The sequence below is a fragment of the Ixodes scapularis genome, unplaced genomic scaffold (assembly GCF_016920785.2).
Source record: "Ixodes scapularis isolate PalLabHiFi unplaced genomic scaffold, ASM1692078v2 PGA_scaffold2__306_contigs__length_199485367, whole genome shotgun sequence".
Taxonomy (NCBI): Eukaryota; Metazoa; Arthropoda; class Arachnida; order Ixodida; family Ixodidae; genus Ixodes; species Ixodes scapularis.
This window is the reverse complement of record NW_024609857.1, coordinates 63,163,253-63,180,295: the sequence shown is the minus strand read 5'-3', so window position 1 is coordinate 63,180,295 and position 17,043 is coordinate 63,163,253. Positions and strand designations below refer to the sequence as shown.

The 17,043-nt window shown below is 46.6% G+C and overlaps 3 protein-coding genes and 1 pseudogene across 3 annotated transcripts in view; all 4 read right to left on the bottom strand.

Annotated features, from left to right (window-relative positions):
- LOC120835975 overlaps positions 1–17,043 on the bottom strand; it is a 387,414-nt gene that overhangs the window by 57,977 nt on the left and 312,394 nt on the right. The window lies entirely within an intron of this gene.
- Positions 1–17,043, bottom strand: part of LOC120837130 — a 213,803-nt gene that overhangs the window by 39,683 nt on the left and 157,077 nt on the right. The window lies entirely within an intron of this gene.
- On the bottom strand, positions 10,448–11,771 carry LOC115330479. The gene has a single exon (XM_040206329.3). It carries the CDS (start codon positions 11,599–11,601, stop codon positions 10,996–10,998), a length of 606 nt encoding a protein of 201 aa, XP_040062263.1. The 5' UTR covers positions 11,602–11,771; the 3' UTR covers positions 10,448–10,995.
- Positions 14,152–16,385, bottom strand: LOC121045951 (annotated as a pseudogene).

The following is a 17,043-nucleotide window of genomic DNA, read 5'->3' as shown; positions in this document are numbered from 1 at the left end:
TAAAACCTACACCCGAGGGGCTAGGCTTGGTGAGCGCCAAAAAATGAGGCAGATTACGCGATAGGAGCTGAAGCTACCTCTAACTCACAAGGTCGCTGCTGCCGCACCCATCGCCCGTCGCTCAGAATGTGGATTTTCTCGGCTTATCCTCTCAGAAGAAGCCGGTGCAAAAGGAGACCTTTCCCCTCGCCTCGCCGTGCTACAATACAAGAAAGAAAGAGGGCGAGGAGGACTTTCCGCCAGGCGGAAGAATATTTCTGCTGGTCCCCCTAACAGAATCAGCACTGTGAAATTGTGGTGCCCGTGATCTTGGGCCGAGGTTTGATTGCAGGCAAAAGCACGACACTTGACTTTTCTGCCGGTGGCTGCCGGTTGGTGCAACAACCAGAGCTGACCCTGTTCACTGGACGAGAAGATCGCTCGTTGAACGCAGATCACTTGTTGAACGCAGGCTGTTTTTACCGGTAACTGTGTACAGTTGTTCTCTACGTTTGCAGTTTTTCGAAGTTCGTGCCGACGAGTGGACACAAGGTTTGCGGCACCCACTTCGAAAGTGGAAAGAAAACGTATATGATGCGTATACCCACCGTGTTTCCCCACGCAACACAGCGCAACAAGCCCAAGAGGCGGCAGCTCTCAAGGCAGCTGATTGGAGCTGTTCAGGCAAGTCACGTATAGCTCTTATTTCCGTGTCTGGTGTTCGATTTTGGTCACCGCGAGAGCGAGATCTATCTTGCCCTGAGCGAGCTAATATCCCGTGCGCAGACGTTTCGTCTCCTGACGCAAGTGAAAAACGGGGTTTGTCTGCTGCGGAGCTTCATTCACAGACAAAACTTAGACAAAAAACGCCGTACGTAGAGTTCTAACGGAACCGAAAAAGTGACGAGTGTCGCGGTGAGCTGAGATCAGACATGGGCTGAATTTTCGATCGCCTGCTATGTCACGGCGGAAATGATTGAGAACGCATGATTCTTTTGCAAATCTCAAGTTGTTCTGCTGCCGTAAACGAGCTGACATCGACCTGAGGATGAGGGGGTACTAAGTACAAGCACATCAGATGCCGAGAGACCTATCTCGCCGTTTGTGTTGGTGACACACTCTCGCCAAAATATTGCCCGACCGCCGACACGGGAACGTGTCAAAAAATTTCCGTTGGTCGAGAACGCGCGCCCAGCAAAAGGCTGCGACACTATGCCCAGTCAGCAGCCAAGAAAGCTCTTGCTCTTACCTTGACCAAAATAGGACCCCAGGTTCGCTTGCACTCACCCTATCTAAAAGGTGATGCCCATTTATACCCAGCTTCGTGACAGTAGACCCATTGAGTTTAAAAAAAGGGCAGATAGAGGTTCAGCATGACTCTAGCAGTATATATGCCTTGTCTAGCACAACCCAAATATTCAGGAATACCGTATTTACTCGCAGAATGAACACACTTTTTTTTTCCAAAAAATCAATGCGAAGTTGAGGGGGGCTTTCATTACGCGAAATAAAATTTTTGCGTCCATATTTACTTGCATAATGAAGGGACCTTTTATCCTGAAAAATCAAAGTAACTTCTTATCTCTTTGCGCGAGGCGCGCGGCGCCCGACCCCGTAAAGCGCGATCCAAACCAACGCTTCTTTTTGCGCCTGTAGGTCGTGCGGCTGCGGATGTGACGTATTTTCGTGACGTCGCGCCACTTCTTCGCTCCTTCCGGGCGCGCACAAAAAAGTTGGTTGATTTCAACTTCTTTCTCAACGCGCACAAAAACGCGCGGTGACGTATAGGGCGCTCCTGTGTCCCGGCCAATCGGTGGAGGGCAAGCTAGTTCCGGCTCCGCGTTTCTCGCCGTCTGGCTGCCCTCTCCTCCCCCCCTTTTATTCTCTTCCAACATGACAACGCGATCTCTCTCTCTCTCTTTCTCTCGCCGTCTGGCCGGCCAGTCTGTCACAGTTGTACCTTGCTTGTGCGCTCGTGCCTGCGTGCGCGCTCGCCCGAAGTTTCGCCCGTCCAAACCAAAGCGCACGGTTCTGACTCAGAAAGCGCGCCCGGAAACAGCAAAAACGCCACGAAATGCGTCACATCCGCAGCCGCACGACCTACAGGCGCAAAAAGAAGCGTTGGTTTGGATCGCGCTTAACCAAACCAAGCTCCGCAAAAAAAACAAAAAAACTTCTGAGGTATTTTTTTAGTACCTTGCGTTTTTTTTTTTTTTTCGCCTTTCACAAGCTGTTTTGTTTGCTTAGGCGTCGCTTAGGAGAGGGCTCTCCGCTTATCTTTCTTATCCTCCTTGCGCGCGCCGCGCGACGCACGTAACCAAACTAAAAAAAAAAAAAAAACCTTTTTTTTTTTTTTTTTTGTTTGTTTCTTAGTTTCGTGGATTGTTTTTTGTTTTTCCTCTTTTTGCCGCCTTTCGCAAGCTGTTTCGTTTGCTGGGCTTCTCGGCTCCTCTTTCTTACCTCCTTGCGCGCGGCGCGAGACCCCCGGTAACCAAACCGGGCTGTGCAAAAAACAAAAAAAGTTTTTTTTTTTTTTTTTTTAAATTTTGTCGGCGTTTTTTTTTTTTTTTTTTTTTGCTGCTTTTCGCAAGCTGTTTTGTGCGCTTAGAGCGCTTCTCTTGCCTCCTTGCGCGCGGCGGCGCGCGAACCCAAAGTCCAAACTGCGCCGTGCAAAGAAAAAAAAGCTACTCTCCATGTTTTTTTTTTCTTGCTTCCGTTGGATCTCTGCGAATTTTTTTTTAACGCCTTTTGCAAGGCGTTTTGTTCGCCCACGCTGCCCATGCATTCGCGACCTCGCTGCACCAGGATAAAAAAGTGCGTTCATTTCGCGCGCGTGGGGGGAGGCGGTCAAAATTTTGACCCGAGTCGGGGGTGCGTTTATTACGCGAGTGAAAAAAAAAATCTAAATTTTGTCAAGAATGATCAAATAATCATCGACGTACCGAAATACTCTAGCAACTCTGGTGGAGTCAAGCCAATTGTTCAAGAGTCTGTCTTGGTGGGCGAGATAGAGATCACTTAGCACTGGGGCAATGCACGACCCAATGCAAACACGTTTCTTCTGTAGATACGTTTTTTCTTTCCAGGTAATAAAGGTGGAGTGTAGATAAACCGAGAGTAGATGTAGAAAATTGTCTTCGGAAATACCCGCCGAGAACAGTAATGTTCCAACCACTATTGCCGGTGTTCTATCTACTTTTAAAAACTGCCTAAAACCACTGGAAATTACTTACGAGCTTCCGGAAGAAAGATCAATCCGATTCCTCGATCTCAGGCTCAATTTACAACACACTCATATATGCTGGAAATATGAGCCAAGGAATAAAAAACCAATTCTTCCGTACAATTCGGCACATTCTAAGCTAGTAAAAAGAGGAATCGTCAAATTATGTCTAAGTAACTCTCTTCAAAAATCTTGCGAGCATTCTATTTCAATAAGCTTCGATGCCCAAATTTCCAGATTAACATCCGCCGGATATCCCACGTCATTATTAACATTGATTGCTGAGAGCATCTTGAAAACAAAAAATACGACATCATATATCACACCAAGAGCCAGAGAAAGATCTACGAGACCTGTCGTGCTTCCATACTTCCACAGGTTCTCCCATGGAATCAAGAAAATTGCAAACAAGTTCAACATCACTGTCGTCTTTACTGCTCCCAATAAGCTTGGCAACTTGTGTAAACAAGTCAACTCACCTGATTTCCACCGAACAGTATGCTGCACCAAAAACCATCAGAACAGGTTCGTTGAGTGTGCCGATGAAGTGGTGTACTCATTTCCCCTTTCGTGCGGGAAAGTGTACATTGGTCAGACCGGACGATGCCTTAACGATAGGCTCCGAGAACACAACAACAATAGCTCCAGAGCCAACTCAGGGCATCTAGGCATACACTGCCGGGATTGTGGGTGCGACGTTCACTTGCCATCCTGTACAATTTTAGGCAGGAACAGAAACCAATTAACTCGAGAAATTATCGAAGCAGAACATATCGCCAGGAACTATAACAACTGTATAAGTACACCATCTTTACACCTGACAGAAAAAGAGAAAACATTTTTAGGCATCTAGGAGATCGGTGCGCGTGAATTGGGAAATTCGGTGGTGCTAGAGGTTGAAGAAGACAAAGTTATATAAAAAGAGTTGTCAGTCAGCGCGGTTTGTTTGAATTTTGCTTTATTTTTCGTGTGTAAGGTGTGAGTGTTATAGTGCGCTGTGGTGTGTGTTATCGCAAGAGCAACTAGAAGAGGCCAGGACAACCATCGAGAGTCTGCGAACAAAGAGGAGAGAGCTGGAAGCCCAATCTTCAAAAACACTGGACGAGCTGAGAAGATCAAACGAGAAGTTGGAAAGCAAACTGCGCTTTTTGCAACGTGACCATGCCAAGTTAAAAGAATGTCTGAGAGAAAGGCCCCAGGAGTTCCAGTATGCGGCATTGATTCAAGACTCGAAGCTAAAATACTCCACAAAGTTTGCCACACCAGAGCTTCTTGAACGCTTGCTGTCCTTCCTATGGCCCCATATCGAGCGTCTTCACTATTGGAAGATGAAGCCTCCAGCTACTGAAAGCGCACAAAAGTTTGCTTTGGTGATGGAAGACCAGTTCCTCCTCGTCATGATGTGACTAAGGTTGGGGCTCGATGGAACCGACTTGGCATACAGGTTGGTAACTTGCACTCATTGTCTCCCTCGCTTATGACTAAGCTGACAGCTTGAGCTAGTAGCTCGTGTTTTGAGCACATAAGAGTCGGTGACACATTAGGACTTCAGGGGAAGCTTTCCCCACCTCTTTCCACCTTAGCAGAGTGAACACAGAAGAAAAGGCGATACCCTCCCCCACAAAGTGGAAGAAGGTGGGAGGAGCTTCCCTTGAACCCTTGACCTGTTACCGACTATATATTGGAAGGCTAAAGTTCTTTCAAAACAGACAAATGTGAACTCCACTTGAAACAATGCATGTGCCTCTAGCCTACTCAATGGACTGACACGAAAAAGCTCCTCCAATCTGTGGCAACTATTCTGCCTATAGTCGGTTGAGAGTCAAGAAGGTGGGAGAAGCTCCTCCCACAAGTGTGGTGCGCCCGTTTCAAATCTATCCGCAGTCGAAAGAAGAGTTCACTGGAAACGCTCCTTGTTCCACTTCAATGGATAGATAATGGCCACAGAGTGGTGCCAACTTGTCTTCGACCCCCACTTTTTAAGAAAGCGACCTCTGTATTCATTGGAGGGGGAACCGAGCCCCTGAAAGCAGCCTTTGTATTCATCGGAGAGGGAGGCTAATCCCCGAAGGTCGTATTTGTCTCCATCGGAGGGGGAAAACTCTAATATCCCTCTCGTGGCTTCCACAATGCTAAGTCAAAGTCAAAAGATAACGCAAATATGTACAGAAAGGCAAGACCCTCCTCGCACGTAGGCCGCGACGTCACGGAAACGATGGGACGCTATTGGATGCGGAGGGATATATGATTCCTTTTGAGGGGCATTTGCCGCTACCTTAACCTGTAACTTACTATAGTTCACTTTATACATCAGCCTCATTGCGTGTTGCCCTGTGACTATGTTTCTTTCCTGCAGTAAATGGGGCTTTTTTCTGGGTAGTCATGCATCACATTTTATTGGTTCACATGAAAACATTAGTATTAAAACATACATTGGAATTAAAATATTTCAGAAGTCACAGAACTACCAGGAGAGGAAAATGGGCAAACAAAAACACATTTAAAAAAATGCTGCAGGATTAGCATACTGCATGCAGCTTTTCTTTTGTTCACATCAAGCTGGAGACTCGACGCATTTGCAAATCAACATAGTTCAGTCCTCTAGAGTGCTCTAGAGCAGGGGTGGCCAGGCTGACCCGGCCTAAGAGCCGCAAACAAAACCATGAAAAATACAAGATCCGTTGGGGGGAAGGGGGGGGGGGGGGGGGCAAACTTTAGAGCAATAAACGAAACTCGAACTACTTTCAATATATCCAAGTCAAAACCAGTCCAACTGTACTTAACGTAGCCGTAGCACAAGACTACCAAACCGTAACCTGTTTTTCAATTTAAAACGCGTTCTATTTCTCTTTTGGGGGAAGTGCTCGTATGACCAGGAGTGAGGTGGGGGAGAGGGGGAGGAGAGAAAGCCATGAGCCACACTTAAACACGCGAAGAGCCGCATGCGGCTAGCGAGCCGCAGCTTGCCCACCCCTGCTCTAGAGTATATCATCACAATTACTGTAGGACTTCAGGAATCAAAAATTTGTAGGCAAAAAATTGCAGTCAACTCACTAGATCTGTGAAATAAATGCTATCAAATGCAACTGGAACCTGCACTGGCTTATACCCCATTCACACGGTAACCTAAAGGTACCTTAACATAGGTCCCTACAGTAAAGGGAGATAGAGATCGTATTCAGACGGGGCATAAAGGTCCCTTTCAGTAAAGGTACCTTTGGAGTAAACGGGGCTCCCCGACCTCCGTTTGCAGCTACAGAGAGTAGCCTCGGACCCATAAATTCCTAATAAAAATTACCGTTTATGTTTTCTTGTCGTTTAATGCGTCGTTGGTACTAGAATCTTAGGAAGTCAAAGTTTTAAAATAGATGGGGACCACAAACGCGATACAATAGGAACAAAATGATACTCCCGGTAACAGGTAGCGGCGGCGGCAACAGCGGCGGGAAGAGACGCAATGGTGCTACCTCTGCTCCCACATGCATTGACGACGAGTCGCGCTCTTCGGCGCAGGAGATTTTTGTGGCGATGGTTTCATCAGCGCATGAGCCATTGAACTGGGGTGCCAGCTCTAGCGGCACCAGCGAAAAGAAAAAAAAACGCGCGAGTGCACTGGTCCGAGTCAGAGACGTGGGCTCTCATTCGGCTATGGCAGGACAATTTGGCAGAACTTTGGCGGTACAGAAGAAACTCTGGTGTCTACGAGACAATCCGTGTAGGCCTGGAGAAACTGTCTATCGTCAAGACGCGCAAGCAAGTCAGCGACAAGATAGACAATCTGAACCAGATGTACAGGTGAGTCTGTTTTCAGAATGATACTTTTGTTCTGGGGCATGATCGAAGGACGTTTTAGCGAACAGCGACATTTGAGTGAATCAACGTTTTAGCGAGTAACGGGGGCGCGTGTTAACCCATCTGCAGCGCTGCGCTTACGCCTCTTCGCGGCGATCGTCTGCGGCGGCTCATTACAAAAATGTGAACTCATTTGGCCGCCCGAAAACGCCGCTTCGCAGAGTCCAACTATTCGCTGGTCTCATTCGGTGAAACGTAGGCGTTCGCTAAAACGTCATTCGATCAAGTGAGTTCCTCCCGTTCTGGGTCGCGCTCACCGAACTGTGCCAAACACGCTCTTTCTTGTTGCTAGAACGGCTTATATATATATATATATCCCAGTTTACATCGTAACCAGACTTGGTCAGTTTGTTCTTGACGCGATACATTTAATGTTTTGATTAGGACTGCCTTATTTAGCTGTGTTCTCGGCGTGCCGCCTTGGTGGCTCCGAGGCAAAATGATTTGTTATCTTTGTGTGGTTGGTTAGCTCCAGCTGGAGCTTTGAAGGGAGTTGACAATGAAAAAATTAATTGCCAACGCCCTGGTGCTATTCATCTGCACTGTAAAAAGAAAATGCAGACGAAAGATTGTATCTAGGTGGCAACAAGCCCTTGTTGCTGAATAAATCACATCACCCCTACATTATTTTCCTCCAGAGCAAAAAAGAAAAGCCTGACAACTGGGTCAGGAAAGGTCTCCTGGCCCTTTTACTACGACCTACACAGTTTCCTGGGGAGCCTGCCCGTCAACGACCCAAGTCTCGTGAATGACTCGCTCCCTGCGGATGTTGTTGAGGTATTTACTGATTTCGTATGCTTTGAATTATGACGAAGGCAGAGATGTGCGATTCAACCTTTTAATAAGCTTGGAGAGAATGGTTAACATAACGAGTTACAGATTCGTCGTTATAAGCTGGAACTGAAGCAACTGTTAAAGGGGCCCTGCAATCACATTTAAGCGTCTACCTTTTTTGCGGTTTCCACGTCTCTTGTGGTTGGGGCAAGCCAGCGGGCACGGAGAGAGTAACTAAATATCAGTGCGTCATATTTTAACCGGACGACGCGGAAACCTCCTCCACCGACGAGGGCGACCCGCGGTACCGAAAGCGCGCAAAATGTGACGTCTTTGGTCCTGGGCTTGCCACTGGTCAAAGCCGCTAAGATCTTTTTTTTAGTCAAGATACAAAATATAAGTGTCGCGAACCGTTTCAATTACGTATGAAAGTAGTTTTTGTTCACTATTTTAGATCAGAAAAGAAACAAATGCAGTTTAGAAAGTACGGAAACGAGAAATGACCCGTCGACATACCCGCCACCAAGCGGCGGAAAAAAACGGCGCATACTAGAAAAGGCTAGTGGGATGAGGCTACGACAAACGAGGAGCGTAGAAAGGTCCCGGATGTACGCGGCGGCGCTGTGGTCGTATACCGGCTCAAGAATCCGACCGGTTGCGAGCGTTCCGAAGGCCTTCGGCGCGGGCCCTGCTGGCGATTTGGCCATTTGGCGGTGCGTCAGCGCGAAGTGGCTCCCGTTCTGAACTGATCTTTACCCCGTGTTTGCTGTCGTTTGTGGCCAATGAAATGTTATGCCAAATTAGTGTTTAGTCGCACTGCAAATGCAATGCGAGCTGCCCTGGCCACCCGCTTCATACAGCATATCCAACACGTGCTTTAGTGGCGCCCTCTCGAGCCGTCGACACGGAGTACGGCAGCCGTGTGCGCTCGATGAGCTCACTACTCCTCCTCTAGTTCAAGTCCACTCAAGCCAGGACCTACGACGTCATGAAGGAGGTTATTTTTTGCTTGTTTTTGTAATTCTAATTTGCCTATAACTTTTAAAATAAAGCGAAATTTGAGAAAAGAAAACTTGGATTAAGTTACTACGTTCAGTACGCTCAGGTTCAGTGCAAATTAAAAACCAGTCAAAAAGTCATTGCAGGGCCCCTTTAAGTGTGCGGAAGCAGACGTGACATTTGGCATCACCAAAGAAATTTCATCTGTTTCCCGCGGCACGTAAAGACGTTTGTGCTATTTGTTTCATGTGCGCAATGAAATCAATCATTAATAAAATTTGGATTTTCTGTAGATTAATGATGCAAACTAAGCAAACATTAAGAAAACTCATTTGGGTGGAGCATACATAAATTGTGCCCTGCACCTATGATAGTCATGTGCTGCCAGCTCTTTCAGAGGCACTTGTTAGGGTCTGTTTGTGGAAAGCCAGTGGGGCAAGCCGAATACATGTGAAGCAGCTCTCCATCCGCCTTGGCAGCATAAACTGCATAACTCCAATAACAATGTGGTTATTTCCAGTTCAGAAGAGCGTCGACAAAACTTAAAAGGTCAACTCTGATTTCTTTTCAGTGTTGAGAAAAAAATGCAGAGGAAGGAAAATGAGGGAAGCACACCTTCTACAAGGTGTAGTGCACAAGGGTGACGGCAGCTGTAACGGCAACGATAATGGAACTGTTGCTAGTGCCACTTTTGTTTGTTTAAGTTTCATACCCAAGTGTAAAATGCATGTTTTAGTTCTATTATTTCAGCTTTTCCTGGTCCTACACTGAAAGTTACTACGCACCTTATTTTTGCCTGATTTGCTCTTTGATATATGCTGTTATAATGCGGTATGCATACATCATCAAGTGATAAACCTTTCTCATAAGCACCCATTGGTTTTTATCAGGAACCTGGAGAAGGCCCTCACGAAGGGCCAGACGACGACAACGAGGTGGTGGCCCTAAAGGAAAAACCCCTCGAGGAACGGCAAAAAAAAAAAAGGAAGTCCACCATGAAACAGGGGGACATTCTCATGCTGTTCATTGAGGAGCAGAGAAAATAAAGGAAAGAGCTTTCTGAAGCTAGGGAGAGGGCCCACCAAGACCGGCAACGGCAGTTTTTGATTATGGAAGAGTCAAACCAGCTCCAGTGGGATTTCCTGGATTTCATGAGGTCACGGAAGGAAAAATAAAAATGGAAACTTTGAGAAATATCCCTCTCTTTACTCGAGTTTGGATTGGAAGCATTGAAGGGCTACAGGCTTCTGTCGTTTGAATCCCGATTCAAGATATTTTGCTCAGGATGGGAGAAACGTCATACCATTGGTATAAATCTGCAAGTTAGTAGGCACAGAAATGCAGGTGCAGCTACAAGGTAAACTAAATGCAAACATCAATGGTATAGCAAGAACGACTAGCCAGTCTGAAATTTTAACTGTGCAGCTGCTTATTACAATTGTGGTGCGTGATTATTGGCCACTATGTAGAGCCTACACCTATATGTACGGTCAGCATGGAGCGAACAGCGGATACACGGTTCTCGTCCGATGCTGTCTCTTTTAAAAGAGGAACGCCTAAGTTTGAGATGCACCGGGTGAGCGACTAACATATCAAAATAAAAGCCGCACTCGCAACCCCTGTATGAAGCAGAAAGCGCAGAGTCTAGTGAAGACCATGCAGCCGCTGGTCGCATTTTATTTCTAACCGACTGTACTGTGAAATCTCAATTTGACGTGCTTTCATGCTTACTGTAGCAATGACCTGTATTTAAGTGGACAAAGCATGCTTTGCTGAAAAGAAATGAAAACTGCTGTGTCATGTGAGTGGTTGAGCCCGCTCAGAAAAGGAATATTTATTTATTTTTCACTGCCTGGAATAGCAATGAGAATTCAATGTCACGTGGACAGATTAATGGCATGTAGTGCATATTGTAGGACTTTCTGCGGTCCAGAGATTGTACCCTGCGAGAAAAAAGAGTCCGCATGTTTTTCCATTGCCCCGAGATGAATAAACAGTTTTGTATTCTAGAATTTGATATATGTAGTCACTAACACTTTGTAAACAATATAACATAAGAAAAGACCTTAAAAAATGACTTCAGTGCCCCTTTAACCAATTAGTGTTCTGTAGTTTACTGTGCGAACGTCTCGGGTTTTAGTCGCACTGAGAGGGCGAACGTCTGGGTTTTAGCCACGCTGAGAGGGCGGGTTCGCCTCGAAGTATGCAACGAGTGCATCCCGCACTGCATCGGCGCCATCTTCTGTGGCCTTGGTCCTGTGCATTGCCTGCTCACGCTTTGCGCTCTCTTCTAATTTCCTGGCCGCGTCGACCCACTGCTTCTCCGCCCCATCGTTGAGCATCTTGCAGATGTTGTGTATGGTGCAGCAGGCTCTGACGACAGCGTTCACGTGGTCGATTCTCATTTCCATCCGCTTGAGGACGATGCGGAAGCGGGCCTTCAGACGACCAAACGCACTCTCGACCACGCGCCTGGCCTTAGAGAGATCCCCTTTCCCTTGGGGGTGGTTGAGGCTGTGGGGGAATGGTTTCATCAAGTTCCTCGTCAGGGGAAAAGCCTGATCACACAGGACGAGGGGAGGTATCTCCGTGCCATCAATGACCCTTGGTACAGCAGTCTGGTTCTGCTCGAGCAGATGCGCCAGCGGGGAGCGCCGATAGACGCTCGCATCATGGCACCTCCCAGGGGTGCCCACGCTGACGTAACGGAATAGGTATCTGTGGTCCACCAGGGCCAGGAGGATGACACTGTACCTAAAACAAAGTGACCACATGTGAGCAAGGAACAGCAAAAGCACCGCACACAACAAACATAGCTAAATTGCTTGCTACTGAATGCAAGTGGTGCTGTTTGTGAAATGGATCCTTGATGTGCCTCCCACCCACGGGCAGTTGTATTTGCTCGCTCTGTAGGCGCTTTGGTGACATCATGGGTTTAACTTGGCTGGGGGCACAAAATAATGAAATAACAAAGAGAATGGTCTCTGGCGTGACTACACCTGTATTTATACGAGGGGGGACCCAAAAGAAACCGAACTAATTCTTTTTTAAGCAGAGCTTTTGCAGTACCGCGTTTTGCCGCCAGGAGTTGATAGAGCGAACATTGCTGAGTCATTAGGCCTAATTCCGTCCTCGAAGAAGGTTAGGACTAGTTGCGGCTGGGTTTATAGTGACAAGTGTTTCGTGTGGGCGTCGTTTTTGCAATGTCTGATTTCTGTGAACAGCGTGTGGCGGTTAAATTCTGTTTTTTGCTCGGAAAAAGTGGAACAGAAACTACTGAACTGTTAAAAACAGCGTACAAGACGATTTCATGGGGAAAACTCAAGTGTTTGAGTGGTTTTCCCGTTTCAAGAATGGCGACATGTCAATTGATGACAAACCTCATTCCGGTCGTCCTTCCACGGCACGAACACATGAAAACGTTGAAAAAATTTGTCCAATCATCAACGAAGATCGACGACGGACCATTGACTAAATTGTGGAGCTGTCGGGAGTGAGTTGGCGTTCATTGCAGCGAATTCTGACAGAAGATTTGGGAATGAAAAGGGTGGCTGCCAAATTCGTGCCACGACTGCTGACTGCTGAACAAAAGCAAGGTCGCGTGGAAGCATGCTGTGCTTTGAAAGAAGAGTCCCGAAGTGACCCAAACTTTTTTTCAAAAGTTATTACAGGTGATGAAACTTGGTGCTATGGTTACGATCCTGAATCAAAGCAACAATCAAGCCAGTGGAAGACTTCAGGTTCGCCTCGCCCCAAGAAAGCTCGTTAGGTGAAATCAAACATCAAAATAATGCTGATTAGTTTTTTCGATGTGAAAGGAGTCGTCCATTCAGAGTTTGTTCCGCAGGGTCAGACAGTTAACCAGGCTTTCTACTTGGAGGTTTTGAAAAGATTTCGCAACAGTGTGCGGCGGAAGCGGCCCGATTTGTGGAAGTCGAGTGACAGGTTTTTCCATCATGAAAATGCCCCGGCTCACACTGCCTTGTCTGTACGACAATTCTTGACCAATAACGGTATGAGCCCTGTTCCTCACCCCCCCATACTCACACGACCTTGCCCCGTGCGACTTTTTTTTTGTTTCCTAGAATGAAAAGAGAAATGAAAGGAAAGCGTTTTGCTGACGTTGCTAAGGTGAAGAAAAAAACGACGGAGGCGCTGTCAAGCATCACAAAAGATGAATTTAAACAATGTTTCGACACATGGATTAAAAGATTAGACAAGTGTATTAGTGCAAGTGGACAGTACTTTGAAGGAGATTGAACGTTTGTACTTGAAATTGGAATAAATAAGTGCAAAAAAATTTAGTTCGGTTTCTTTTGGGTTTCCCCTCGTATCTGGTTTATAGCCTTGTGTGCAGCATAGTTTAGTAGAGGTACTTAATTTCTGACCCTGAAATTGTATGAAATAAGCAAAGTTGTCTGCAGGAAACGAGTATCAGTGTCTGCTTACCATCCTTTATAGTTGTGGCAGTCAACAACCAAGTCCTTTGGTGGCGACACAGGCAGGTGGCAGGCGTCGAGAGCCCCGATGGCGTTGGGAAATCCCAGCACTGCCTGGAACTCGCGCATGTGGTTGTCGAGATCTTCGTTTTGGATCATTGTTATTGTGCGCGCCTCGAGCTCCTCAATGACGACGTCGCAAAATTCTCGGTACGTCTCATTGACGACCGACTGGCCAACGGCAAGGTGGTGGCCGATTGTTCGTTCCTCTGCAGTGGAGCATAGCCTGTACAGGCTGATGGCCACCCTCTTCTCCACCGTTATTGCCGTCTTCATGGTGGTGTCTTGCCGAAGCATTGACGGCCGGCAAACGTCCACAAGACTGTCATCAGAACTACTAGTGCTTCAGGAAGTGCTCCCTTGGGCCACTAACCTAAGCAATAAAAGTTGGTGACCACCTATACCATTTCAAAGTAAAATTCGAAAAAGCGCCAATGTCGCGTTCGCGCTAACAGTGTTGCGCAGTGTACATGGGAGATATACTTGTTCATTGGATGGTATTTTAATCAACTTGCAAACCTTTGCAGCCTCCTTTATCAGAGGCCTTGCACATGAGACTTTCCTTAATTTGAAAATGCGACATGGAACCGCCTTTCTTGCATGCTGCAAATGATGGCATGAAATCTACACTGGAAAGGGGTATGCTGCCAGAAATGAAGTTCCCACTGCCATGAGCAACATGTCAATGCAAGGCATGTATTTACATAGAGGCATGCTAAGTAAATTTATACTTTTCCACCATCTAGTGTTTACAACTTTGGTTCTTTCTGATGATTACTGTCTACTCTCTTTAATATGACTGCCTCTAACTTGGCATTCCCATTTTATGACTAGTCTCATATAGCACAAAGCTATCTCCTTGCAAGGAATATCTGTGATTATTACATGTTCCATCTTAAGAAGAGTTGACTGTGTCACTGTGATAGATGCAGACCAAACATAATTCATGCAAACCTGTTTATTACAGAGGACATGTTTATTACAAAGGAAGTAACAAATGACCACGCCTAGTTATCAACTCCTGCCGGCTGACCACACCGTCTTAGTCTCTTCACTGAAAGTGCCTTCGAGCTTCGAGGCCTTTGTTTCTGGCCAGAACAGCCTTTAACTGGTGACCCTCTCACTCCAATCCCAGACACTGATGAGGTTCCATTATGGAGAAATGACTGGGCTGTTTTAACAGAGTCAATCGCCTTCTGCATTTCCTTCATGTCGGTACAGTAGTACGCCATGCTCTTGGACTTTTCAAGCTCAGCAAAACACTGAGGCCTCAAACTGCCAATTCATTGTACACTGCCTAAGTTGATCTAGGTCTGAAACCTTACCCTGACGTGATGTGCCCGATGGTTGGCCTGTTGAGTCTTCCACGTTCTGGACGTCATAGTCAACCTCTGGGCACAATACATTGCAGTCTAACGACATTAGTGGCCCGTTCCGGTAGCTCTCTGGGAGCTTTGTGAATCCCCAGTCATTAAAAGCAGGAATATGGCACAGGAGTGCTTAAACAGAAGGTTGTGGCGCAGGAAGTCAATGCACGAACAGCTTGGGGATGCAAAGGTGACTCTGTGGGACGTTGTTAAACAAGTCATCGACCTCACATGAAACACGCCACTCTCATTAGTCGGCTGAATGCTCTCAAGTGAGTAGTCGCCTGCTGCTGCAAGCCGACTCATGACATGTTTTACCACCTTGTGTGGCCGATTATGCAAGTACTCTGTCACGTAGAGTGGTATGACCTGTGCTCTGCAAGAAACTTGTTGTCTTCTCTTGAACACATTTTTCCCGTTCAGCAAAAAACGTCATCAACATCTTTATTAATCCGTCAAGGCTCTTGCGACCGCTACTTGTTTGTAGGCAGCCAAGGACAAACTTCTACTGCCACCTGTGAGCCTGAAGATGATGTGTTGAATGTAGTGGAGAACGAGTGTGAGGAAACCTTGCTCTACTGCTACCAGTCACAGCCAATGAAAGCATCCATGATGAAGTATGCAGGAAACACACTAGGCCTGGATGCAACATACAAGGTCTCCGATTATACGCTGCCACTATTTTTCCTGATAGTAAAACCTCCGGTGCAGTATGTAATTGTTGGCATGTTTATCGTGCAGTTCGAGACAAGCAAGTCAAACTCCGAAGCTCAGCAGATTGTTCAGGGAATGGTGCCCCAATGCCTGCCCTAGATACTGGATGGTGGATTACTCAAGACCTGAAATTAATGCCGTCATGTCTGTGTTTCCCGAAAGTAAAATAGCTTTGTGCGATGTGCACCGCGAGAGGGCTTCGGAGAGGTGGATAAGGAGGAAGGAGAATGGAGCGCAAGACAGAACAAGCTTGATCGAGCTGTTGCGCAAAATGGCAAAGGCTCTGACTGAAGGGGAATTCCTTGAAGCAGTCAGGTGCCTGGAAGAGTGCGATGAATGGAAACAAAACGAGAAGCTCCAGGTTTATCTGAAGGAGACTTGGTTTCCAGCGAAAGAATGGTGGGTTAACTATTAGAGACCTGGGCTCCTTTTTTGTATGAATAATAGAACCGAGGTCCAGAACGGCCTGCTGAAGAAAAACTACGTAAGGACGGAAACAGTACTTTCAATCTGGGTCACTTACTTTGTGAAGTCACACAAGCTCGAGCACATTCTCTTGGTCAAGCTCGCTAAGCCGATTCTTGCGCACAGCGCAACTCGCATGACGGCTGATGTCTTGCTTTGTAGGATAAAATGCACGGCAGTTATCTGGGGGAGGAGTTGCACCGACAAACATTACATCCTCAACATATACCTTTAAACAGCTCTGTACTTCCTTCACAGATGTTATCCCTCCTCGGACAAGCATTTGAATCTGAGACGAGGTCTCGTTTCACAGGCTGGGCGTATGCCAGTCCATCGACACTATGGTTATTTGATGTGAGTCTCTTTTTCGCTGATGCTAACGTACAGCCTTGTCTCTCGTTGAACACCTGATGGGTCCTTCGACAAGGCTTCGCTCAGGTTGCTCAAGGACATTTTTCTAGAAGCACTCCAGCTGCGCCTGGAGGAGTGGGCTTGAAGATCGATCTGAAACATTTGTACTAAATGTGAGGCTATGTTTATTTTATTTCAGTTATTTATCCTCAAGGCATAATCATTACACAGGGGGGGGGGGGGGGGGGGACGGAGCAGTGCAGATACATCTCGGAATAAACAGCGAAGTCACATCATAAGATTATCCCATGTCTTCTTAAAAAGTGGCAGCTCATTGCAGCATACTGCAATTGTCTCATAGAAAAGGAGGGCAAGAGAGGGACAGAGGAGAGGTGAGGGGAGCCAGGTGGAGGTGGGAAGCTTTCACAGTTTTTAAAAGTTTGGGTTTGATTATTTCGAATATATTTTACTTGAGGTATGAGAAATTAGATTTCGAACTTTCCTAACTTGGAATTTGAGAGATTCGAAAGTTTTGAATTTCTTGGGACCTAAAGTTCGAAAATTTGAAGATTTCAAATTTCTTCGAATTTGAAGTTCGAAAAACTCGAAGGTATCGAATTTGTTTGGATCTGAAATTCGAAGCTGCCTAACGCGGCCCAACCTATGCCGCAAACGACTGAAGTCAGCGTTATGCAGGCCACGGAGAGGAAAGGACGCTTTCAAAAGAAAACCCAGCAGAAGTCTCAGAAAAGCTCAGCACAACCTTGCATTCGTTGCGGTGACAGTTCACACACTCCACCCAACTGTCCACACAGATCGA